The sequence below is a fragment of the Salvia hispanica genome, chromosome 3, assembly GCF_023119035.1.
Source record: "Salvia hispanica cultivar TCC Black 2014 chromosome 3, UniMelb_Shisp_WGS_1.0, whole genome shotgun sequence".
Lineage (NCBI taxonomy): Eukaryota > Viridiplantae > Streptophyta > Magnoliopsida > Lamiales > Lamiaceae > Salvia > Salvia hispanica.
In genome coordinates this window covers 36,187,987-36,211,936 of record NC_062967.1, presented here as the reverse complement: position 1 = coordinate 36,211,936, position 23,950 = coordinate 36,187,987, and the positions used below count along the sequence as shown (strand labels likewise).

Below are 23,950 nucleotides of genomic sequence, written 5' to 3'. Positions count from 1 at the left end.
TAACAATGTCGAAATTTACATTTTACTTTCGTACTTAAATTAGGTGCCCAAACTACCCCTCAATGAGTCGAACGAATGAAGAATATAGTGACAATAATGATTTGAATGAAAATTTATGACAAGATTCAGAGATAAACTTGATTGATGCAAGTGAATCGTCTTTTTTCTTCTCATCCAGTCCCAGTTGGTACAACATCTGCATGTACTATGTTAGTTTGATAGGGATCGCTATGTCTGGAAGAGGACGCCAACTTGAATTGACGTAAGCTTACTTTATTTTTGACTTTGTCTCTGTTGCTGTTTGGTTTACACTTTATTTTCATCGTCTGAGGGATGTTTGACTCGCCACTTTGATGGTTTGAGCATTTTCTCTTTATTAGAAAAAATACTAATGAAACTTACTAATGTCCTAGAACTTGAGTTGTAACCTCACAAGCCTCAACACATTTATGATCACAATGTACATAACCTCTAGAAGTGACATTTTGATTCTTCACTCCCCCCACCCCACCCCACCCAACCCCACCAACCCCAACAAAAATGAAAACCCTATTTAAAGACAAGCCTGTGCATTGCACACTCTCATGCAATTGTCTTCCTCACTCCCAGACACAACTGTTTGTTTCAACTCAACTACAAACCTAGTACTGTGTTTTTACTCCACTTTCCTATACTCTCTAGCTACCTACATCTCTTCCTTTTCAGTTCCATTTGATTTTTTTTCAACTTATTCATCATACTAACTAAATAGGGCCTAATTTTATCAAATCATAGTGTTGCATTTCACATTTCACTTATACATAAAATGTCGAGCCGAAGATCAAGATCAAGGCACTCTGGATCCTCGAGGGTCACCGATGATCAAATCAACGATCTCGTCTCCAAGCTTCAGCAACTCCTCCCCGAGATGCACAATAGGCGCTCAGACAAGGTACTTTTTTTAGAAAGTTACAATTCACATATGTTTTAATCAGATAACTGTTGTACACTAGTTATGCAATGTTTTTAGATTTTATGGCTTACGACCCCAAAAAAAGAATATAGTAGTAACTTATTTAGTTTCAATATCATCACAATCCCCAAAGTTTAAGTTTCAGGGTTTTGAAGATAAGTTTGATGCTAATACAAAATATTTTTTTGTGACATATTCTTGAACATGAAAAGTACCCAACCCACCACCATTTGTATGTCTTTTTTTTTATAATTTAGATGTCAGAACAAGCTCACAATGCATGTGCAAGGAAAAATTTAATATAACTAGTACTTTGAAATATTAACAAATTTTATGCAACTACACTTTAATATTTTCTTACTTTTTTTTATATATTTTGCAGAAGTCAGCAACCAAAGTGTTGCAGGAGACATGCAACTACATTAGAAGCTTGCACAGAGAAGTTGATGACTTGAGTGAGAGACTGTCTGAATTGCTTGAAAATGCAGACACAACTCAAGCTGATCTTATTAGAAGCTTAATTATGCAGTAGTTTTTTTTAAAAAAATTCGATTTTGAATTTTACTATTTCTTGCTGCAATCATCTACTGTATTTTGTTTCCGGAGTTTTCATGGTACGTAGACGAGGATTTAATGTAATAAAATTAATTTTCGGATCATCTTTTTATTATTAGCTACTCCCTTCGTCCGCGAATAGGAGTCCTGTTTTTTTATTTAAGTCTATCCGTGAATAGGAGTCCCGGTTCACTTTTACTATAAATTAATTTTCGGATCATCTTTTATATAAGGTTTCACCTTCCACTAACTCATTTCACTCACATTTCATTTAAAACTAATATATACAAGTGGGACCTCTATTCCACTAACTTTTTTCCACCCACTTTTCTTAACATTTCTTACAACCCGTGCCACCAAGAAATGAGAATGACGGATGGAGGAAGTACTTTTTTTACTACACTTAACTTCCCAAATTATATTGTATGTACAGTAATTACAAGATTTGTACTCCCTCCGTCCCATGTTACTTGCACTTTTACTTTTCGGCACGTCACAAACTCCTTACATTTTTTATAGTTTAAGTTAGAATTAATGCATTTAATTAATATGTTAGTTTAAGTTAAGAGGTCATTTATTAAGTGACGTCTCATTACACTTAAAATTCTAATTTAATTACACAAAAAAATCAATCTCAAATTTACTGCCTAAAATGAAAAGTGCGAGTAGCATGGGACGGAGGGAGTATATTTTATAAATTATCATACTAAATAGATAAAATCCAAATGTAATTTCAGTTTTTAAATGTATCTATAGATTGATAATTTTATTAAACTGTATCAGATCTCAAAATCTCATGATTAATATATCAACCAAATTAATCAGATTAATTTTACAAATCTGCGTAATTAAATGGGACATAATTCGTCTAGATAATATGTTGATTTAAGAACTCAATATTGACCAAAGCATTTTCGAATTCCTAACTATTGAAGTTGCACACCTTTTTTTTGAAATCTTATTGATTTTTTGACATGCTATTTTGTCGTAGTAAATTAAAGCATTGGGCACTAAATTGCAATGTTGTACATACAATTTTCTCCAAACATGAAAAAAATCTTTATTAGAAGGTGAAGAAAATCATAAAATAAATCAAGAACAACTTCATAGTTCAGTTTCGAAAGAGATAGATTATGATTAAAAGAATATTTTTTTATCTCCTATATGTTTAATTCATCAGTCATATATGCTTATAGGTTTGTGTTAAAATGACAACCCCTCTTAAAGTGATCCGTGACACTACTTATACAACAATATTATAAACGCTACACAACAATATTATAAACGCTATACAACAATCTATAGATTGCTGTATAGCGTGTTGGATATTGCTGGCCAAGAAAAATTACTGTACAGTGTACAAAATATTACTGATCGTCCTTTTCAGATTTTTTTTTTGCCACGTGACAACTTATTATTCGTCCACGTGTACAAATGATTGACTAGGAATGACGGTATGATATTATTTTAAGAGGTGGTGGCACCCTAACACTACCCTATGATTATATTTAGAAAGAATTATTTATAATTTTAATTATTTCTTTTGATAGAAAAGTCGTGGGTTAAGATAGAGCTACGATGAAACCGTTAAATAATTTGACGAGTATAAATTGAGTTTATTTCTTTTCTCATTTATAAATTGAGTTTATTTCTTGCTCTCTTTCCCGCCAATTAATGGTTCTCTGTTTGCCGCTAATGCCGATTCTCAGTGTTTGGTAATGTTCTCGAAAAGCTTCTGTATAATGTTTGCAATTGTGATTTTCTATGCTGCTTTAACTTGATTAATTGCTTGCTTATCTGAATTATTCAGCTTCTTGTGTTGATCGAGCTATTGATTTGTCATGAGTTAGTTCTTGCTGTTTCTCTGATAAATTCTTAGAATTATGGTTTATGCTTCGAGATCCGGTTTAAATTGTTTCAGTTTTAGAGCTCCTTTACTGTTTTTCATTGCTCAATCACAATCTAATGCTCTGATTACTACAAATCCTAGGGTTTTTTGGGGGATTGCTTTGCATTGGTATTCAGATTCAGGCGTTTGAGCTGAATCTCATAATAATTGTGAATTTAGGTATGAATGTTTCCAGGCAAGTTGTTTATCCTACGATTCGTAGTGTGGAAAAGATTTCATCGAGTGTTTTTGGACTTGTCTTCCTGTTTCAAGTTACTTGTTTGCTTTGTGTTGTGTTTTTTACAGTAGAAAATGACATTTATTGATAAGCAATAACAGATCTAGTCTAATTTAATCATAAGCATAAGAAAGGAAGATGGAAATGGCCTCTCTATGGAAGCTTTTAAAACTCGATCTGTTGTATCCCTTTAAACAGCTTTAAATATGCATTCTAAACATGCATATGTTTTCTTATTTATGTTACTAGATAAGAAAGTGATCGTAATCTTTTCGTCTTTCATGTGCTTGTCCGTAGGAAGCAGTGCATCTACTGCACCAACTTGCGAGACTTACTGATCATTTTGGCATAGAAGAAGAGTTTGGGAGATTAGCAGCCTTAAATATTGAAGAATCAATTACCAAGGAAGGTCCCTCTTCCTTGAGTTGTTTGTGCTTGGTCAAGCCCAAATACAAATAGATAAGCAAAACCATTGTATTGGTCTGGCTATTTGACTTTACCTGTACCGGTCTAATCAAGTGAAAGATTCACTGAGGAAGGATGTTCCCAAAACAGGTCTCAATCTTGTTTTAATCTTAAACATTCTTGGAAGGCTGGTATATGTAGAGGCTGTTCAATTGAGCTATCTGTAATTTTGTTTTAAGTACTCTAATAGATATGGTTTGCTTTAAGTCTAATTGAAGTTACCTGTTTGATTTTAGCTCTTATCACAATTTTTTTACTCACCCTCGCCTTCGGTTATACCTTTTCTTTTGTGCTAGTTTGACAATGAACTTCTGTTTTGTATGAATAATAATTTCATTATGATACTTATGCATTGGCCCCTCCATTTCCTTTGCAGGTTGTATCTGCTCTTCCATTAGAACAGCAGCTCTTAAGACAATGTGAGATAAGCATTACTTGATTTTCATCTCAACCATCACTGCATCTATTGTTCTCTTTTGTTTCTCCAAATCTTATACTCCATTTGAAATATTATAGAAAGCCACTGTACAGTCTGTGCTAGGTATCAAACTCACGCATGAAAACTTGTAACATTCATAACTAGTAAAATACAGTCCGAAACAACGGAAACACAAAATATTAAGTAACTAAGATAAGCATCCTAGTCATGGAAAATCAAGACTAGTTCCTCTCTTCAATCCTCACTGGAAAACCACCCTTCATTTTAGCTGTGATGTCTGCTATGTATACTGGCTCTGTTTCTGCTGCTGCCACCACCCTAAACTGCTGCAACACACCAGCAATCACCCTCTTCATCTGCAAGAAAGCCATCTCTTTCCCAAGGCAAATTCTCGGTCCAGCCTGAAAAACTGGGTATGTAAAGCTATCCCTGTTTACAAAACTCCATTTTCCATCACCATCTGCCACCCTCTCCAACCACCGTGTCGGGCGGAACTCTGCCCAATCTTTACCCCACACTTTCTCAACTCTCCCCATAGCATATGGATGATAGAGCACTCTCATGCCCTTCTTTACAACTGTTCCATCAGGCAAAATATCATCGCCCATAGCTTCTTTACTATCCGTAGGAACCGGAGGATAAAGCCTCATGCTTTCGCAAATTGTAGCATGAGTGTATACCATGTCCTTCACCTCATCATAAACTGATGAAGCTTCTGATGTTCCATTGATCTCTCTCAGAATCTCATTCTCCACTTCTCCATGATCTGAAAGTAGCCAGAAACACCACGTCAGTGCTGCAGAAGTCGTGTCTCGGCCTGCTAGAATGAAACTTATCACTATATCAGTGATGAAGTCTTCATCGGAATGTCCTGAGCTCAAGAATCTCGAAAGGAGATCAACTGATTCCAGAGATGATTTATGCTCAAGTTCTTTCTTTTTCTCCCGGATTATTTTCTTAGCAAAGTTGTGTATTTCGCCAATAGCTATCTTAAGCTGCTTCTCTGATCCTACGTTAATGGCCTTCTTGATTTTCCAGATCAAAGGGGTAAACGAGATGAACCTCTCAATGGAGTGCTTCACAGCCATTTCAAAAGCAACCGCGAACTTCTCCTTGGGTAGAGACGGCGACAGGTATCCGGGATCATAACCGAATGCAATCTTGCAAATATTGTCAAAAGCAAATCTCTGCAAAATGTCCTGAAAGTCAATGACAGTTTTCTCCACCGCTGCCTTTCTCAAGATGGGAATGAGGCGTTCGGAGAGCTCAGAGTCCACCACGTTGACGACGAACTTGCGTAGGGATTTGGTGTTGAACTCATGGATGGCAACCTGCCTCTGGAACTTCCATGTCTGGCCATCGGAGTTGAATATTCCATCACCGAGAAAATCTCTCAAATTCACTTTAAAGAAGTTCCCCTTCTCGTAGTTGTGGAAGTTATCCTTGAGAAGATGCTGCACGTTGGCAGGGTTGGCTGTGTAGATGATCCAATGGCCTTGGCCGCGGTGGAGGGGAAAGGTTAAGTCGGGTGTGGATATCACTACCTCTGATGACCACTGAACGAACCTATCTCTGTTCTTAACGATTGCGAAGAATGAACCGAAGACAGGATATGATTTTGGTAGCTTAGTTGAGGTTTTGGATGTGGTCTTGGATTTGGTGAAGATGAAGAGAGAGAGGGGGACAAGTATGCTGAAGATGAGAGTGGTTAACAAGGTGAAGTCCATTTTTTTGAGAAATTTGAATCGATCTGTATTGAGTATTTATCCAGGAGAAAAATCATATGATCGTATGAATCTTTGCATTCAATTGAACAGGCAATATATTTTGTTTCTCTAATAGTCAAATTTGATGATGGGAAATCTCACCAATTCTGCCATTGCAAGTACTACGAAAAAGGTTGGTGGTTTCTTTTTTTAATACTTTTTCTTTATGTTTTTAATGATCACATATATTTGGGTTTCGATGTGTGTCATTCTCCACAGATATCAGTGCGTATTATAGAAATACTTTTAGTTGACTGACATTAAATTAATCAAGTGAGATAAGAGTTTGTTAGGGTGCATCTGTGATCAGACTATTTTTTTTTTCTAATTGTTTTTCATGGTTTAGTTTTGGTACTAATTTGGTCAGTTGATTTGTACACGGGACTTCTCAAATCTTATTTGCATAATAAAAAGGAGAATTATTCTCTCTTCTAAATGACAAAGTTTAAGAACTTTCATACTCCGACAAAACAGAAAAGTATGATCAGTGCAGTTGGGCCACTTCCTGAAAATTGCTCAAACCTTATTTTGCATGAAAATTATTCACCATTGATTAGTTAGTTGTTTGCTTGTCTAAATTATTCAGCTAAACATACATAAGTACCTGATTAAATTTTTGAATCTGAAACTTTCATCCCTTATGTGCTTGTTTATGGGAAGCAGTGCTTCTACCGCACCAAAGATTTGCGAGACTTCTCGATCATATTGGCATGGAAGAAGAGTTTGGGAATTTAGCTGTGGTCCTCTTCTTTGCGTTGTTTGTGCTTGGTCAGCCCAAATGGAGAAGGAAAAACTTTGAATCGGCTTGGTTATTCGATTTTACCTATACCAATCTAATTGAGTGGAAGATTCATTAAGAATGTAAGTTACAGAAACAGGATGAGTCTTTGTTTCATCCAAGTCAAACTCCAGATTTAGGTATCTGAGTCTGTTGGCAGGTCTCAATCTTGTTTGAATTCTTAAACTTTCTTGAAAGGCTATGTGGGCTATTCAATGGAACTTAGAAAGTCCAGGTGCCACTTTATGTTTAATCTGATATGCATGTTTGATTTTGGTCCTTTTCACAATTTCCTACTTACCATCGCCTTTGCTTGGACTGTTTCTTAGTTTGACAATGAACTTCTGATTTGTACAAATAAAAATCTAATTATGATACTTGTGCATTGGCCTCTCCACTTCCTTTGCAGGTCGCCTCTTCTCTTCCGTTATAAGCAGCAGATCTTTAGACAATGTAAGGTAAGAATGCTTTGATTTTCATCTCATTGATCACTGCATCTTTTGTTTCGCCAAAATCTTGTTTTCTGGTATATGATTATGACTAAGATTGCTATTTTTCTACACTTAGAGTTAGGTCTATATCATAATTTTATTTGAAATATTATAGAAAGCCACTGTTTTAAGTCTCAAAGGTCCAAATCAAAGGAAACACAAAACATTAAGCAACTAGGATAACCAAGACTAGTTCCTCTCTTCAATCCTCACTGGAAAACCACCCTTCATTTTAGCTGTGATGACTGCTATGTATACTGGCTCTGTTTCTGCTGCCGCCACCACCCTAAACTGCTGCAACACACCAGCAATCACCCTCTTCATCTGCAAGAAAGCCATCTCTTTCCCAAGGCAAATCCTCGGCCCAGCCTGAAACACCGGGTATGTATAGTTATCCCTGTTTACGAAACTCCATTTTTCACCACCGCCTTCCTCCCTCTCCAGCCACCGCGTCGGGCGGAAATCCGCCCAGTCTTTCCCCCACACCTTCTCAACTCTCCCCATAGCATACGGATGATAGGCCACTCTCATGCCCTTCTTCACAGCTGTTCCATCTGGCAAAACATCATCACCCATAGCTTCTTTACCATCTATAGGAACCGGAGGATAAAGCCTCATGCTTTCGCAAATCGAAGCGTGAGTGTACACCATGTCCTTCACCTCAACATACGCTGATGCACCTTCTGATGCTGTTCCATTGATCTCTCTCAGAATCTCATCCTCCACTTCTTTATGATCCGAAAGCAGCCAGAAAAACCATGTGAGAGCTGCAGAAGTCGTGTCTCGCCCTGCTTGAATGAAGCTTATCACTATATCCATGATGAAGTCTTCATCCGAATGGCCTGAGCTCAAGAATCTCGAAAGAAGATCGACTGACTCCAGAGACGACTTGTGCTCGAGCTCTCTCTTCTTCTCCCGGATTAATTCCTTAGCGAAGTTTCGTATATCGCCTATAGCCTTCTTGAGCTTCTTTTCCGATCCGATATTCATCCCCTTCTTGATTTTCCACATCAACGGGATGAAAGAGCTGAACCGCTCACTTGACAGCTTCTCGGCCGCTTCAAAAGCGACCGCTAACTTCTCCTTAGGCAGGGACGGCGACAGGTATCCGGGATCATAACCGAACGCGATCTTGCAAACGTTGTCGAAAGCAAACCTCTTCAGAATCTCCTGAAAATCTATAACAGTTTTTTCCGCCGCCACCTTTCTCAAGATGGGGATGAGGCGCTCGGAGAGCTCGGAGTCCACCACGTTCGCGATGAACTTGCGCAGGGACTTTGTGTTGAATTCATGACTTGCAACCTGCCTCTGAAACTTCCATGTCTGGCCATCGGAGTTGAATATGCCATCGCCGAGAAAGTCTCTCAGGGTGACCTTGAAGAAGTCCCCCTTCTCGTAGTTGTGGAAGTTGTCCTTGAGGAGATGCTGCATGTTGGCCGGGTTGGCCGTGAAGATGATCCAACGGCCGAGGCTGCGGTGGATGGAGAAGGTTAAGTTCGGGGAGTTTGTGACTATCTCTGATGACCATTGCACAAACCTATCTTTGTTCTTCACAAATGTGAAGAAAGAACCGAAGATTGGATATGATTTTGGTGGCTTTGGTGAGTTATTTTTGGAGGTGGTCTTGGATCTGGTGAAGATGAACAGGGAGAGAGGGATTAGTATCAACAAGATGAGTGTGGTTGAGATGGTGAAGTCCATTTTTTATGAGAAACTTGGTATGAATTGGAATTGATTTGAAATTGAATGGAATATTTATTAAGGTATTTTGCCATGTGTGACCTCAAAGGATAAAAAAGTGTGGTTGGCTCCAAAATCAAGATTTCTTGTCAAACAGGTGACGAAAAAGTCTATTTTAAATCAAGTAGAAACTTTGCATTCAATAGAACATGCTACTTATTTTGTTGTGGAAAACACACTGAGTCTGCTATTGGAGAAAAAGTTAGGGTATGGGCTGTTTCTTTACTTAATCTATTTTCAAAAGTTGGATAATTAGATATTAGGGATGTGATCAAACCCTTTTACTATTATGTCTAGTCGAGATGTGGGGCCCTAAAGTGAGGGATTCGCCTTTGGTGTATAATAAGGGGAAAAAGTTTGGTAGTTTCTTTACTTAATCTATTTTCAAAAGTTGGATAAATAGATAATAGGGATTTGATCAAACTCTTTTACTTTTATGTCTAGTCGAGATGTGGGGCTCTAGAGTGAGGGATTCGCCTTTGGTGTATAATAAGGGGAAAAAGTTTGGTAGTTTCTTTACTTAATCTATTTTCAAAAGTTGGATAATTTGATAAATAAGAATGTGATCAAATGCAAACTTTAAATACTCTACCAATTTTAAACTATGATTTAAACTGTAAAAAATATTAATATATGACAAAATAATAGAAAAAGAAAATATAAACCCTAAACCCTAAATACAAGAAATTAGTACCCGTGATTTCAATATAAGGAGTAATTTTTGACGCTTTGAGTGGGTGATTTTGCGGATATTAGTGTTTATTATAAAATTAGTTTTTGGTGTCTCTGACTTTATATTTAAAAAAGTGAGATAAAAGTTTGATAGGTGTAATTCTGATTCAACTGTGTCTATTTTATTTTTCTGATTGAGTATTTCATGGTTGGGTTTGATGTTAGCAGTTTAGCAGATGTGGCATTTTATTAATATGGTGTAGTTGATTTGTAAACTAGAGTTGTCATCAAAAATCTTATTTGCATATATAGAAAGTAGAATTCTCTTTCTCTCTTTTCTTAATGACAGAGAAAGTTCAAACTCAATGAATGAAATAGAAAAGTAACAAATGCAGTTTGAGTGTCCATAGTGGTGCGAAATAGCCAAGCCACAGTCACAAAAACACTTGTATAGCCACAAAAACTTATCCAGTCCAATAACAAGCATGCCACAGCCATAAATTACATTATTTTATTGATTGTTGTTATATTTTAGTTGGACTATAATAAAAATTATCGGACGAAAATAATTAAAACAAAAGACCACATTTATCAATTTTTATTTATAAAAATAATAAAGAAAATTACAAAAAAAATGTTGCTCCCCCAGCTCCCTCTGGTCCAGCAGTGGGCCGTGGCGGCGGTTCCCCATTTCGTGAAATATTCAGTAACCTTATTTTACATCAAAATTATTCACCATCGATTAATCTTTAAAGAAACATTAATTTATGCTTCATAATGGCTAAATTAAGTATATTTCTTAATTCAAAAAATAGTAGTTAATTCATTAATTGCTAATCATTTTCACCTTAAAAAACAGTCATTTTAATATCTTGTACTACTCCCTCCGTCCCGGCTCGGAAGGGATCAGCTAAGGCATTTCATAAGACATTTAGTGCTACACCAATAATAAATTTACATGTGTATACTCTTTGAAAAAATGAAAAATAAATTAAATCCTATATGGCATCTCTTCTTCCTCTCACTTAGAATTCAACATTCATTTCATCTTCCCCACAACTCTCCACCTTTTGAACATCATATTGCCGCCGGTAGAAAGCTAAAGCACCACCTCTGCCTCTCTCTGCGGACAAATAAAAAGAGAGAGAAAAAAAAGTTGAGATTTTGTATGTATAAACGGAAATGGGAGTTTGCACTTCTAGACCCAAACCCTCTCAAGAGAGCTCAATAGCCATTCATCAGGTGAAATTGGCGATAATTATGCCCCAAATCATAATAACGATTAGCACCAAGCTCCGGCGAAGAACAAGCTCGAGAATGGGAGAACTTCTGGAAGCTTCGAGAAGAACAAGAGCGAGGAAAAAGTCAAAGCAGGAAAAAGGTCTCCGTTTTTCCCCTTCTACAGCCCGAGCCTGGCTCATTACCTCTTCTCCAAGAAGTCTCCAGCGAGATCTCCGGCGCCAGGGAGCGGCACGCCGAGGAGGTTTTTCAAGAGGCCGTTTCCGCCGCCGTCTCCGGCAAAGCACATCAAAGCCGTGTTGGTGCGGCGGCACGGCTCCGTGAAGCCGAATGAGGCGGCGATACCGGAGGGGAAGGAGGTGGAAGGGGGGGCGGGTTTGGATAAAAGCTTCGACTTTTCGAAGAATTTCTACAGCAAATATGAGTTTGTGAAGTTCAATTGGGAAAGACTTTGTAAGGAAGATGCATAGGGAGTTGCAGGGGAAGATGAAATGAATGTTGAATTCTGAGTGAGAGGAAGAAGAGATGCCAGGTAGGATTTAATTTATTTTTCATTTTTTCAAAGAGTATACACATGTAAATTTATTATTGGTGTAGCACCAAATGTCTTATGAAATGTCTTAGCTGATCCCTTCCGGTCCCGGCTAAGATGACACATTCCTTATCGGCACGGGGTTTTAGGAGTAATTGGTTAATGTGTTTAATTGGAGAGAGAAAAGGTGGGTGGAAGTATTAAAATAGAGAGAGAAAGAAAGGTGAATATTTTAATAGGGGTGAGAAAAAGTGGTTGAGTGAATTAATTGGAGAGATAAAGTTTCCAAATAAGGAAATGTGTCATCTTGGTTGGGACAAACTAAAAAGGAAAACGTGTCATCTTAAGCGGGACGGATGGAGTAATAAACTATAAATATCTTAATAATTAGCATTGTCCTTGCTATCGCAAATATTACTACTATCTTTTCTCTTTTATAAATTGAGTTTATTTCTGTGCTCCCTTTCCCGCCAATTAATGGTTCTTCTCTGTTTGCCGCTAAATACCGATTCTCATTGTTCGGTAAAGTTCTCGAAAAGCTTCTGTATAATGTTTGCGATTGTGATTTTCTATGCTGCTTTAACTTGATTAATTGCTTGCTTATCGAGTTATCGGAATTATTCAGCTTCTTGTGTTGATCGAGCTATTCATTTGTCATGAGGTAGTTCTTTCTGTTTCTCTAATTGATTGGTTTATGCTTCGAAATCCGGCTTAAATTGTTTCAGTTTTAGAGCTCATCCACTGTTTTTCATTGCTCAATCACAATCTCATGTTTTGATTACTACAAATGTTAGGGTTTTTGGGGGATTGCTTTGCGTTGGTGTTCAGATTCAGGCGTTTGAACTGAATCTCATAATAATTGTGAATTTAGGTAGGAATTTTTCCAGGAAAGTTGTTTATCCTAGATTCGCAGTGTGGAAAAGATATCATCTCCTCAAGTGTTTGCATCGAGTGTTTTTGGACTTGCTTCCTGTTTCAAGTTACTTGTTTGCTCAGTAGAAAATGACATTTATTGATAAGCAATAACATATCTAGTCTAATGTAATCATAAGCATAAGAGAAGGAGATGAAAATGGCCTCTCCGTGGAGCTTTGAAAATTTGATGTGTCGCATCCCTTTAAACATCTTTAAAAATGCAGTCTAAACATGCATATGTTTTCTTATTGGTGTTACTAGATAAAAAAGTGGTCATAATCTTTACGTCTTCCATGTGCTTGTTCGTAGGAAGCAGTGCATCTACTGAACCAAAGATTTGTGAGACTTATTGATCATTTTTGGCATAGAAGTAGCTGCCTTAAATCAGGGAAGAATCAATTACCATGGAAGGCCTTGAGTTGTTTGTGCTTGGTCAGCCCAAATACAAATAGAAAAGCAAAACTGCTGTATTGGCCTGGCTGTTCGACTTTAACTGTAACAATCTAATCATTGAGTAAAGAAGTTCTAGAAACATGTCTCAGTCTTGTTTTAAATCTTAAACTTTCTTGGAAGCTGGTTATGTAGGGACTGTTCAATGGAGCTATCAGAGTTTCCAATTTTCATAAACTTGGAACATTAGAAACTGCAGGTGCCATAATTTTGTTTTAAAACACTAATAGATTTGATTTGCTTTAAGTCTAACTGAAGATGCCTGTTTGATTTTGGCTTTTCTCACAATTTTTTTACTTACCCTTGCCTTCGGTTAGTCCTTATCTTTCGTGCTTAGTTTGACAATGAACTTCTGTTTTGGATGAATAATAATTTCATTATGATACTTATGCATTGGCCCCTCCATTTCCTTAGTAGGTTGTATCTGCTCTTCCATTAGAAGCAGCAGCTCTAAAGATAATGTGAGATAAGCATGTTACTTGATTTTCATCTCATCCATCACTGCATCTATTGTTCCCTTTTGTTTCTCCAAATCTTATACTCCAGTTGAAATATTATAGAAAGCCACTGTACAGTCTGTACTAGATATCAAACTCATGCCTGAAAACTTGTAACATTCGTAACTAGTAAAATACAGTCCGAAACAATGGAAACACAAAATATGAAGTAACTAAGATAAGCATCCTAGTCATGGCAAATCAAGACTAGTTCCTCTCTTCAATCCTCACTGGAAAACCACCCTTCATTTTAGCTGTCATCTCTGCAACGTATACTGGCTCTGTTTCTGCTGCTGCCACCACCCTAAACTGCTGCAACACACCAGCAATCACCCTCTTCATCTGCAAGAAAGCCATCTCTTTCCCAAGGCAAATTCTCGGTCCAGCCTGGAAAACCGGGTATGTAAAGCTATCCCTGTTTACAAAACTCCATTTTCCATCACCACCTGCTGCCCTCTCCAACCACCGTGTCGGGCGGAACTCTGCCCAATCATTACCCCACACTTTCTCAACTCTCCCCATAGCATATGGATGATAGAGCACTCTCATGCCCTTCTTTACAACTGTTCCATCAGGCAAAACATCATCACCTATAGCTTCTTTACTATCTGTAGGAACCGGAGGATAAAGCCTCATGCTTTCGCAAATTGAAGTGTGAGTGTATACCATGTCCTTCACCTCATCATAAACTGTTGAAGCTTCTGATGGTCCATTGATCTCTCTCAGAATCTCTTTCTCCACTTCTCCATGATTTGAAAGCAGCCAGAAAAACCATGTCAGTGCTGCGGAAGTCGTGTCTCGGCCTGCTAGAATGAAACTTATCACTATATCAGTGATGAAGTCTTCATCGGAATGTCCTGAGCTCAAGAATCTTGAAAGGAGATCAACTGATTCTAGAGAGGATTTATGCTCAAGTTCTTGCTTTTTCTCCCGGATTATTTTCGTAGCAAAGTTGCGTATTTCGCCTATAGCTATCTTAAGCTGCTTCTCTGATCCGAAGTTAATGGCCTTCTTGATTTTCCAGATCAAAGGGGTGAACGAGATGAACCTCTCAGTGGAGAGCTTCACAGCCGTTTCAAAAGCAACCGCGAACTTCTCCTTGGGTAGATTTGCCGACAAGTATCCGGGATCATAACCGAACGCAATCTTGCAAATATTGTCAAAAGCAAATCTCTGCAAAATGTCCTGGAAGTCAATGACAGTTTTCTCCACCGCCGCCTTTCTCAAGATGGGAATGAGGCGTTCGGAGAGCTCAGAGTCCACCACGTTGACGACGAACTTGCGTAGGGATTTGGTGTTGAACTCATGGCTGGCAACCTGCCTCTGGAACTTCCATGTCTGGCCATCGGAGTTGAATATTCCATCACCGAGAAAATCTCTCAAGTTCACTTTGAAAAAGTTCCCCTTCTCGTAGTTGTGGAAGTTATCCTTGAGAAGATGCTGCACGTTGGCAGGGTTGGCCGTGTAGATGATCCAATGGCCGTGGCCGCGGTGGAGGGGAAAGGTTAAGTTGGGTGTGGATTTCACTATCTCTGATGACCACTGCACGAACCTATCTCTGTTCTTCACAATTGCAAAGAACGAACCAAAGATAGGGTATGATTTTGGTAGCTTAGTTGAGGTTCTGGATGTGGTCTTGGATTTGATGAAGATGAAGAGAGATAGTGGGACAAGTATGCAGAAGATGAGAGTGGTTAAAAAGGTGAAGTCCATTTTTTTGAGAAATTTGAATCGATCTATATTGGGTATTTATGCAGGGATTGTGTTGTGTGTGAACTCGAAAGGAGAAAAATCATATGATCGTATGAATCTTTGGGTTTGGATGTGTGTGATTCTACAGATATCAGTGCGTAATATAGAAATACTTTTGGTTTGTCTGACATTAAATTAGTCAAGTGAGATGAGAGTTTGTTAGGGGTGATGCAGCTGTGATCAGATTAATGTTTTTTTTTTTCTAATTGTTTTTTTCATGGTTGAGTTTTATTAATTTGGTTCAGCTGATTTGTGAACGAGACTTCTCAAATCTTATTTGTATAATAAAAAAGGAGAATTATGACATAGTTTAAGAACTTTCATACTCGATGACAAAACAGAAAAGTATGATCAGTGCGTTGGGCCACTTCCCCATTTCCTGAAAATTTCTCAAACCTTATTTTACATGAAAATTATTCACCATTGACTAAACTTTTGAATCTGAAACTCTTTGATCCATACGTTGTCTTATTTGTGTTTAATAGATAGGAAAGTGATCATAAGCATGGAAGTTCTAGAAATAGGATGAGTGTATGGTCATTATCCATAACAATAGGTATCTAAGTCTGTTGGCAGGTCTCAATGGAACTAAGAAAGTCCAGGTGCCATTAATTTGTTTTAAATAATATGTATAGTTTACTTTAAGTTTAATCTGATAAGCATGTTAAGTTTTGGTCCTTTTCACAATTTCCTACTTTGCCATCACCTTTGGTTGGACCTTTTCATTCGTGCGTAGTTTGACAATGAACTTCTGTTTTGTATGAATAAAAATCTTATTATGATACTTATGCATTGTGCTCTCCACTGCCTTCGCAGGTCGTCTCTGCTCTACCATCATAAGCAGCAGCTCTTTCGACAATATAAGGTAAGAATGTTACATGATTTTCATCTTATTTGATCACTGCATCTTTGTTTCTCCAAAATCTTGTTTTCTGGTATATGTAAATGACTGTGATTGCTATTTTTCTACAGTTAGGTCTTTATCATAATTTTATTTGAAATATTAAAGAAAGCCACTGTTTTAAGTCTCAACCTTAGGAACTAGTAGTAAATTACAAAGGTCCATATCAAAGGAAACACAAAATATTAACTAACTAGGAATCTAGGATAACCAAGACTAGTTCCTCTCTTCAATCCTCACTGGAAAACCACCCTTCATCTTAGCTGTAAGGTCTGTCACGAATTCCGGCTCCGTTTCCGCCGCCGCCACCACCCTAAACTGCTGCAACACACCAGCAATCACCCTCTTCATCTGCAAGAAAGCCATCTCTTTCCCAAGGCAAATCCTCGGCCCAGCCTGAAACACTGGGTATGTATAGTTATCCCTGTTTACGAAACTCCACTTTTCACCACCACCTTCCGCCCTCTCCAGCCACCGCGTCGGGCGGAAATCCGCCCAGTCTTTCCCCCACACCTTCTCAACTCTCCCCATAGCATACGGATGATACGCCACTCTCATGCCCTTCTTCACAACAGTTCCATCAGGCAAAACATCATCACCCATAGCTTCTTTACTATCCGTAGGAACCGGAGGATAAAGCCTCATGCTTTCGCAAATCGAAGCGTGAGTGTACACCATGTCCTTCACCTCATCATAAGCCGATGCGCCTTCTGATGCTGCTCCATTGATCTCTGTCAGAATCTCATCCTCCACTTCTTTATGATCCGAAAGCAGCCAGAAAAACCACGTGAGAGCTGCGGAAGTCGTGTCTCGCCCTGCTAGAATGAAGCTTATCACAATATCGGTGATGAAGTCTTCATCTGAATGGCCTGAGCTCAAGAATCTCGAAAGGAGATCGACTGACTCCAGAGACGACTTGTGCTCGAGCTCTCTCTTCTTCTCCCGGATTAATTCCTTAGCGAAGTTTCGTACTTCGCCTATAGCCTTCTTGAGCTGCTTCTCCGATCCGATATTCATCCCCTTCTTGATTTGCCACATCAATGGGATGAACGTGCTGAACCGCTCACTTGATAGCTTCACGGCCGCTTCAAAAGCGACTGCGAACTTCTCTTTAGGCAGAGACGGCGACAGGTAACTGGGATCATAACCGAACGCGATCTTGCAAACGTTGTCGAAAGCAAACCTCTGCAGAATGTCCTGGAAATCAATAACCATTTTCTCTGCCGCCGCCTTTCTCAAGATGGGGATGAGGCGCTCGGAGAGCTCTGAGTCCACCACGTTCGCGACGAACTTGCGCAGGGACTTCGTGTTGAACTCATGACTTGCAACCTGCCTCTGAAACTTCCATGTCTGGCCATCGGAGTTGAATATGCCATCGCCGAGAAAGTCTCTCAGGGTGACCTTGAAGAAGTCCCCCTTCTCGTAGTTGTGGAAGTTGTCCTTGAGAAGATGCTGCACGTTGGCCGGGTTGGCCGTGAAGATGATCCAACGGCCGAGGCTGCGGTGGATGGGGAAGGTTAAGTTGGGGGAGTTTGTGACTATCTCTGATGACCATTGCACGAATCTATCTTTGTTCTTCACTATAGTGAAGAATGAACCGACGATTGGATATGATTTTGGGGGCTTTGGTGAGTTGTTTTTGGATGTGGTCTTGGATCTGGTGAAGATGAAGAGAGACAGGGGGATTAGTATCAAGAAGATGAGTGTGGTTGAGATGGTGAAGTCCATTTTTTATGAGAGACTTGATATGAATTGGAACTGATTTCAAATTGAATGGAATATTTATGAAGGGATTTTGCCATGTGTGAACTCGAAGGATTAAAACGTGTGGTTGGCACAAAAATCAAGATTTCTTGTCAAAGGTGTTGAAGTCTATTTTATATCATTGCATTGCTATTATTTTGCTATGGAAAACACACCGAGTCTGCTATTGGGGAAAACGTTAGGGTACGGGCCGCTTCTTTGAGGAGCGCAAACTGAGATCAAACTGTGATTTACCCTTTTACACTATTACTCCCTTCCCTCCGTCCTCGATTAAGAGTCATGCTTTGACTGGACACGAATTTTAAGGAAGTGTTTGAAAATGTAATAAATGGAGTTAGGTAGTGGAATGTGAGACCTCTTTGACTTTTTGTATAATAAATTTGTTAGATAATGACATTTTGTGTAATAAATGGAATTAGGTAATGGCATTTTATGTAAATTTTGCCAAAAATAAAGATATTTTTGATGTCTAAATATAGTAAGTAGGAAGTGTGACTCTTAATCGGGGACGGATCGAAATAGAAAAGTGTGACTCTTAATCGGGGATGGAGGGAGTATTATTTTTAAGTTTAAATAGTTCGAGTTTAATCATTGTGTGACGTGATATTTACATTAAAATAAGTTTCAATTTTTAGTGTAAAAGATTGGAGGAAAAAGTTTCTTTACTTAATTTATTTTCGAAAATAGGATAATTAGGTAAATATAGTAGCATAAATACAAGAAATCAGTCCCCAAGATTTGGATATAAATTTTTGGATTTTTTTTTAAGTACTTTGTGATTTTGTGGATATTACTGCTTATTATAAAATTACTTTTTCGGCGTGTCTGCTGACTTTATATTAGAAAAGTGAGATAAAAGGTTTGGTATTTGTGATTCTGATTCAGCCGTGACTATTTATTTTTCTGATTGGTTATTACATGGTTGAGTTTGATGTAAGCATTTTTGTTTTTGTAGATGTGGCAATTTATTAATTTGGTGTAGTAGATTTGTAAACGGGACTTATCATCTCAAATTTATTTGCATATATAGAAAGGAGAATTCTCTTTCTCTTCTCTTAATGACAAAGGTTTGGAGAACGTTGACGAAACAGAAAAGAAAAGTGATATATGCAGTTGTTTAGGGCCCTTTCGTGAAGTAGTCACTAACCTTATTTTACATAAAAATTATTCATCATTGACTAATCTTTATAGAAACATTAATTGATATCTTCATAACGACTAAATGAAATACACATCTTGATTCTTGCTTCCTCTCATCCCTGAAAATTTGTTACCTATTTCCTTCATTGTTCGTCCCTAAAATTTTGTTACTTTTTATTTTTATCATTTTTGACAGTGAACCCTATATTTCACTAATTTATTCAAACTCACATTTTATTATAAAATCAATATATAAAAGTAGGACTCATATACCATTAACTTTTTCAACCCACTTTCTATTACATTTCTTAAAACTATGTGCCAAGTCAAATGGTGACGAATTATTAGGGACGGAGAGAATAGTATATTTATTCATTAATTGTTAATCATTTTCACCTTAACAAACAGTCATTATAATAATATTTTGTACTATAAATATCTTTATAATTAGCATTTTCCTTGCTATTTTAAATTTATTTTTTAACTCAATTAAGTCTCAGTTCCCGAGAACAGTAGATAACTCTCACAGGCTGACCCAATGAATTTGTCCGATTAACATTGCATTGTAATTGAATTGATTTTAGCATTTTGAGAAGATGAACTTCCATGTTTCGAGAAAAGATGTTAACTTTAAAAAGCAAACTTTATATTTTCCAATAGAAGTTATATGGATTTGTGCATGTTTTCTTGTTTTAGAAGTTGAAGGTTACGTAGGCAATGAGGTATGTGATGTTTGACAACTGGGAAATTGAAATAAAGTAAATTTACCTTTCAATAATGTTAGGCGGGCCAAATCAAATTTCATTTTACTCTCTCAGTCCCATAAAATTATACACTTTTAATTTGACACATTTTAATGAACAAAAATAAAAAAGAAATAAAAAGAAAAAATAATTAAAATATTATTAGTGGAAAAAACAATTTCAAAATTAAAAAGTGTATGCTCTTTTACAGGAGAGATTAAAAAGAAAAGAGTTCATACTTTTGTAGAACGAAGGGAGTATATTACCCAAACGCAGACTATTTTTCATAGATGAAACAATACTTCTTTCGTCTAAAGGTGAGTGGCTCGTATTTATTATTCGAACGTCCCAAGTTAAACGACACATGTTTTTTACAAATAATAACTCTTACTCTCTATTTAACTCAACAAACACAACTTTCTTAATTCTCGTGCCAAACTGAAATGCATCACTAAAGTCGGGACATAAAATTTTACATGAAGCAAAATGATAGGCAGTAATTCAAATAACATTGCAAAATAAGATTGATGTTCCAAGTAATACATTCATTACAATTTTCCAGTCACGCAGTGGCCATTGAAATTCGAAAATTTACATGGATATAATGCAGCAGTCTTGGCATGATTTATAAGCTAAATAGCTTTAATCCAACTCAAAGAGAGAAACACCAATACATACGCCTCGACCCACTCACCGACCATTTGGGAAGGCTTAGTCGGCCGTCCAGCTCTGCTCGACGATCTCCCTCACTCTGCGGTTGTATTCTCTCTTATTCTCGCTGAACATCCGAGCAGCTTCAGAATTTGCAGGGGAATTTGGATTCGGATCACACAGCAATGACTGCAAAGTTCAAAACGGGATGTCAACTTTTTCCATTGATAAACAACATATCATTGTTCATGAATATCACAAGTATTTCATGCGTATAGAAAACGAAAATAAGGCCAAATTGCAGCAAAAAATCTCCAAAAGCCTTACTTTGTTGTTTCTTGCAGTATTGCTATTCCTACAACATTAAACAATCCCAAGCCGCAGAGGGTTATAGAGAGTCGAACGTAGCAGCCTAATTACGTGTCTAATAATGAGGATTCACCCAATCTTTTTATACGGACGGTTTTCTTTAGTTGTAAGGATTAGATGAACATAACGAAACTACTAGCTATGAGGCTAATTAATCGTATGTAGATGCAGCAGATTGTCAAGAAAAATTAGGAAAAACAGATATTCAGCATGAACCATGATTGCATGTGTGTGTGTGAGAGAGAGAGAAAGATATAGAGAGAGACAGAGAGAGAGCTATGCTTACAAAAACAATACGCGAAACAAAAATTGAAGCAATGTGTGATGATATTAAGAAGCCAAATCAACGCCTATCAAATATGAGAAGGGAAATTTCTTATAACTGATACTATCACTGCTTTCCCGAGTATATAAAGAAGTATCAAATTGTTCGTTTTATCAAGATTATAAGCAACGGGATACCATTCTATCTATCAGTTCTCCAACTTAGACATTTTAGCTAACATTATAACATGTCCAACGCAACAAAGAGCAGAGTATTACCTGGATTGAAGTCAGTATAGCTGCAACATCATAAATAGGACTCCACTGATTTTGAAGAATGTCCAAACATATACTCCCATCCGCATAAACTGAATGAAATTAATAAATTTAAGTATGGGATAAACTAATATATGACATTATTGAACCCTCGTAGAGTGGCTTACTATTTGGGTGGAACATTCTTGAAACAAATCGAACTGTTGGTGGCTTGTTTGGATAGTCTTCTGTGAACTGAAGGGTCAACTTGAACGTACCTGTCGAATTTAAAGCATGGCCAAGGCATTTAAGCCGCACAAATATCATGAATAACAAGTAGGATGAAAGAAAAAACATATTAAAGCACGCAATCTTAAGTATCATTACATTAAAAAGCTTTATGGATGCCCTTATATTCTGAGATTCTGAATATCATAACAATATTTAATTTTCCTTGTAAATTTCTAAATTAAATTTAAACTACATATGATTATAATGATATATTTCAAAGTTAATTTATATAAATTCCATGTTAATGAGATGTATGGAAGTATTTAACAAAATAAATTAGAGTTAAAATACTTCAAAAACGTGTCTTGAGTGTCACAATTTATGTACTCCCTCCGTCCCACCGAAGATGGCCTACTTTCCTTTTTAGTTTGTCCCAACCAAGATGACTCATTACTAAAAATAGAAACACTTTTATCTTTATTTTATCCCCCTCTCTTATCTTATTTTCTTCACTCAACACACAAAATTAATTTGCATAAAATCCCGTGCCACCCAAGGAAGAGGTCATCTTCCTTTTGTAATTATTGGATGATATGAAAATATGCATTATAACAGTGATGACAGAGAGTAATTTTCTACAATAGGGTTATCTAGCTTGATCTACAAAAGCCCACACAGTGGACCACTTTACCATTTGTCGCCATCTACATATTGCATGAATACTAGATCATAAATAAATAAGTGTACAATTTTGCAAGGCGAATGTTTTGATAATCAGACAACCTAAAAATATTGACTCACCGCTATCATAAATTGGTTCATATATCATTCATTTCCACTAGAGGCCAAATGATCATCATAATGAGATTTATAAAGACAACCTTTTTTCTTAAAATCTAAGGTATTTAATCATCTTAATATCGGAAGCATCTTTTATATATCCCATTTAAGTGGCTCGCAATCCTTTTTGGGGCACCCCGCTATTAGTGGCTCATTCCATAAAAAACAACCTTCTTTAAGCACAAAAAGTGGCTCAAAGCTTGTAGGACCGCATTACTTTAAACACAAACACAAAATACAACTTTCTAATCTACATGCCAAAAGTAACAAGTCACTTAAAATGGGATGGATAGTATCAAATATGCAAGTGAATCACGTAAGGAAAGATAGAAGGGTAGGTTTCGGTATATCACTGACCTCCATCCCACGGCGTATCATCAGGACTGCAATCCAAACAACAAAAGAAACCACGAATTAGCATATCCGACCACACTCATACGAGCTACATAGGCAAACAAATACAATCACCTGCTCAATCGCAGAGAAATAAGTTTCAAAGCAACAATAAAGCGACATAATTCTTTAGGAATGAACTTCCTGCTAGACTAAAGCGCACTAATCAACGAACTAACCCGAATATAACAGCATTCCACAGCATAATGTTGTTGTCCTGCGGCGCCCCACTGATGCCAGCAGGCGGGTCGTGCTGCAACCTCTTGAAGTCCCTCATCAGTCTCTTTCGAGACGGAGTCGACATATTATTCCCTGCAGAAGCACCGCGGCTTATCTACTATATCCCAACGAACAATCAATCCGATTCAGCAAGTAACACAGCCTCAAAAGCAAATCCTTTTTAGACAGTATCCATCCACAATCCAAAATTGACTCGATCACAAGCATGAATTCAGCTCACAATCACATCAATTCATCACAATCGAAGCCAAAGACAAGTGAAATTAACATCTAACAAAGGCAATTTTGTAGATTAGAACAATTAGGGCACAAAAAAGGCAGTAATCAATCGAATTTTTGAAAATCATAGAGATTAGGGTTAATCAGCCCCAAATATGAGGATCCAACAGCTCAATTAAATTCACCCCATCAAAATCAAAATTTCGCAACAAAAAAGATCTAATTAACGATTGATTCATCAAATTCAGAGAGGGGAGAGTTGTATGAACATAATACCCGAGTGAGGTCTTGATGGCGAGCAGGGATGGAGCTGGAGTGAAGAAAGGGAAGGGAAAGAGGAAAAATCGAATCTCTATATTTGTACATATGGCGTGTAAATATGTACGTATTTTGTATTTTATACGTATACTGATGTGTATATAATGGCTCAAAGAGGTGGCCCCCACCTTCTCACTGGCAATCACCATTAATGGTCTCTCTCAGCTGGGGCCTTCTTTGATAGGAATAAATCTTGATATTTTTTTTCCATTTTTTCATAATTAAATATGATTAATTATGGTATAATATTGAT

At 37.4% G+C, this 23,950-nt stretch overlaps 6 protein-coding genes and 1 long non-coding RNA gene across 8 annotated transcripts; 2 read left to right on the top strand and 5 right to left on the bottom strand.

Annotated features, from left to right (window-relative positions):
- The first annotated feature begins 595 nt into the window (after window positions 1-595).
- Window positions 596-1,611, top strand: LOC125216376 (transcription factor PRE3-like). Its single transcript, XM_048118067.1, has 2 exons — window positions 596-931; window positions 1,335-1,611. The coding sequence occupies exons 1-2, from the start codon at window positions 806-808 to the stop codon at window positions 1,482-1,484; spliced, it is 276 nt and encodes a 91-aa protein (XP_047974024.1). The 5' UTR covers window positions 596-805; the 3' UTR covers window positions 1,485-1,611.
- A 2,926-nt stretch (window positions 1,612-4,537) lies between these two features.
- Window positions 4,538-6,340, bottom strand: LOC125215225 (cytochrome P450 94A2-like). The gene has a single exon (XM_048116586.1). It carries the CDS (start codon window positions 6,262-6,264, stop codon window positions 4,759-4,761), a length of 1,506 nt encoding a protein of 501 aa, XP_047972543.1. The 5' UTR covers window positions 6,265-6,340; the 3' UTR covers window positions 4,538-4,758.
- A 1,310-nt stretch (window positions 6,341-7,650) lies between these two features.
- LOC125215223 (cytochrome P450 94A1-like) lies at window positions 7,651-9,273 on the bottom strand. Its single transcript, XM_048116584.1, has one exon. It carries the CDS (start codon window positions 9,271-9,273, stop codon window positions 7,762-7,764), a length of 1,512 nt encoding a protein of 503 aa, XP_047972541.1. The 3' UTR covers window positions 7,651-7,761.
- Window positions 9,274-11,049: 1,776 nt separating this feature from the next.
- LOC125215226 lies at window positions 11,050-16,332 on the top strand. Its single transcript, XR_007175233.1, has 2 exons — window positions 11,050-11,755; window positions 16,186-16,332. It is a non-coding gene; the product is annotated as an uncharacterized LOC125215226 (long non-coding RNA).
- LOC125215224 (cytochrome P450 94A2-like) lies at window positions 13,689-15,635 on the bottom strand. Its single transcript, XM_048116585.1, has one exon. It carries the CDS (start codon window positions 15,328-15,330, stop codon window positions 13,825-13,827), a length of 1,506 nt encoding a protein of 501 aa, XP_047972542.1. The 5' UTR covers window positions 15,331-15,635; the 3' UTR covers window positions 13,689-13,824.
- Window positions 16,333-16,372: 40 nt separating the features above from the next.
- Window positions 16,373-18,048, bottom strand: LOC125215222 (cytochrome P450 94A1-like). The gene has a single exon (XM_048116583.1). It carries the CDS (start codon window positions 17,996-17,998, stop codon window positions 16,487-16,489), a length of 1,512 nt encoding a protein of 503 aa, XP_047972540.1. The 5' UTR covers window positions 17,999-18,048; the 3' UTR covers window positions 16,373-16,486.
- Window positions 18,049-20,407: 2,359 nt separating this feature from the next.
- Window positions 20,408-23,795, bottom strand: LOC125214708 (ubiquitin-conjugating enzyme E2 2). 2 transcript variants are annotated; one of them, XM_048115838.1, is made up of 6 exons: window positions 23,656-23,795; window positions 23,100-23,232; window positions 22,885-22,910; window positions 21,645-21,734; window positions 21,481-21,569; window positions 20,408-20,757 (listed from the first exon to the last, which is right to left on the bottom strand). In XM_048115838.1, the coding sequence occupies exons 2-6, from the start codon at window positions 23,222-23,224 to the stop codon at window positions 20,629-20,631; spliced, it is 459 nt and encodes a 152-aa protein (XP_047971795.1). In that variant the 5' UTR covers window positions 23,225-23,232; window positions 23,656-23,795; the 3' UTR covers window positions 20,408-20,628. The 2 variants fall into 2 exon arrangements, with proteins under 2 accessions (XP_047971795.1, XP_047971796.1); XM_048115839.1 differs by lacking the exon at window positions 23,656-23,795 and having other exon boundaries at window positions 23,100-23,251.
- Window positions 23,796-23,950: the final 155 nt, after the last annotated feature.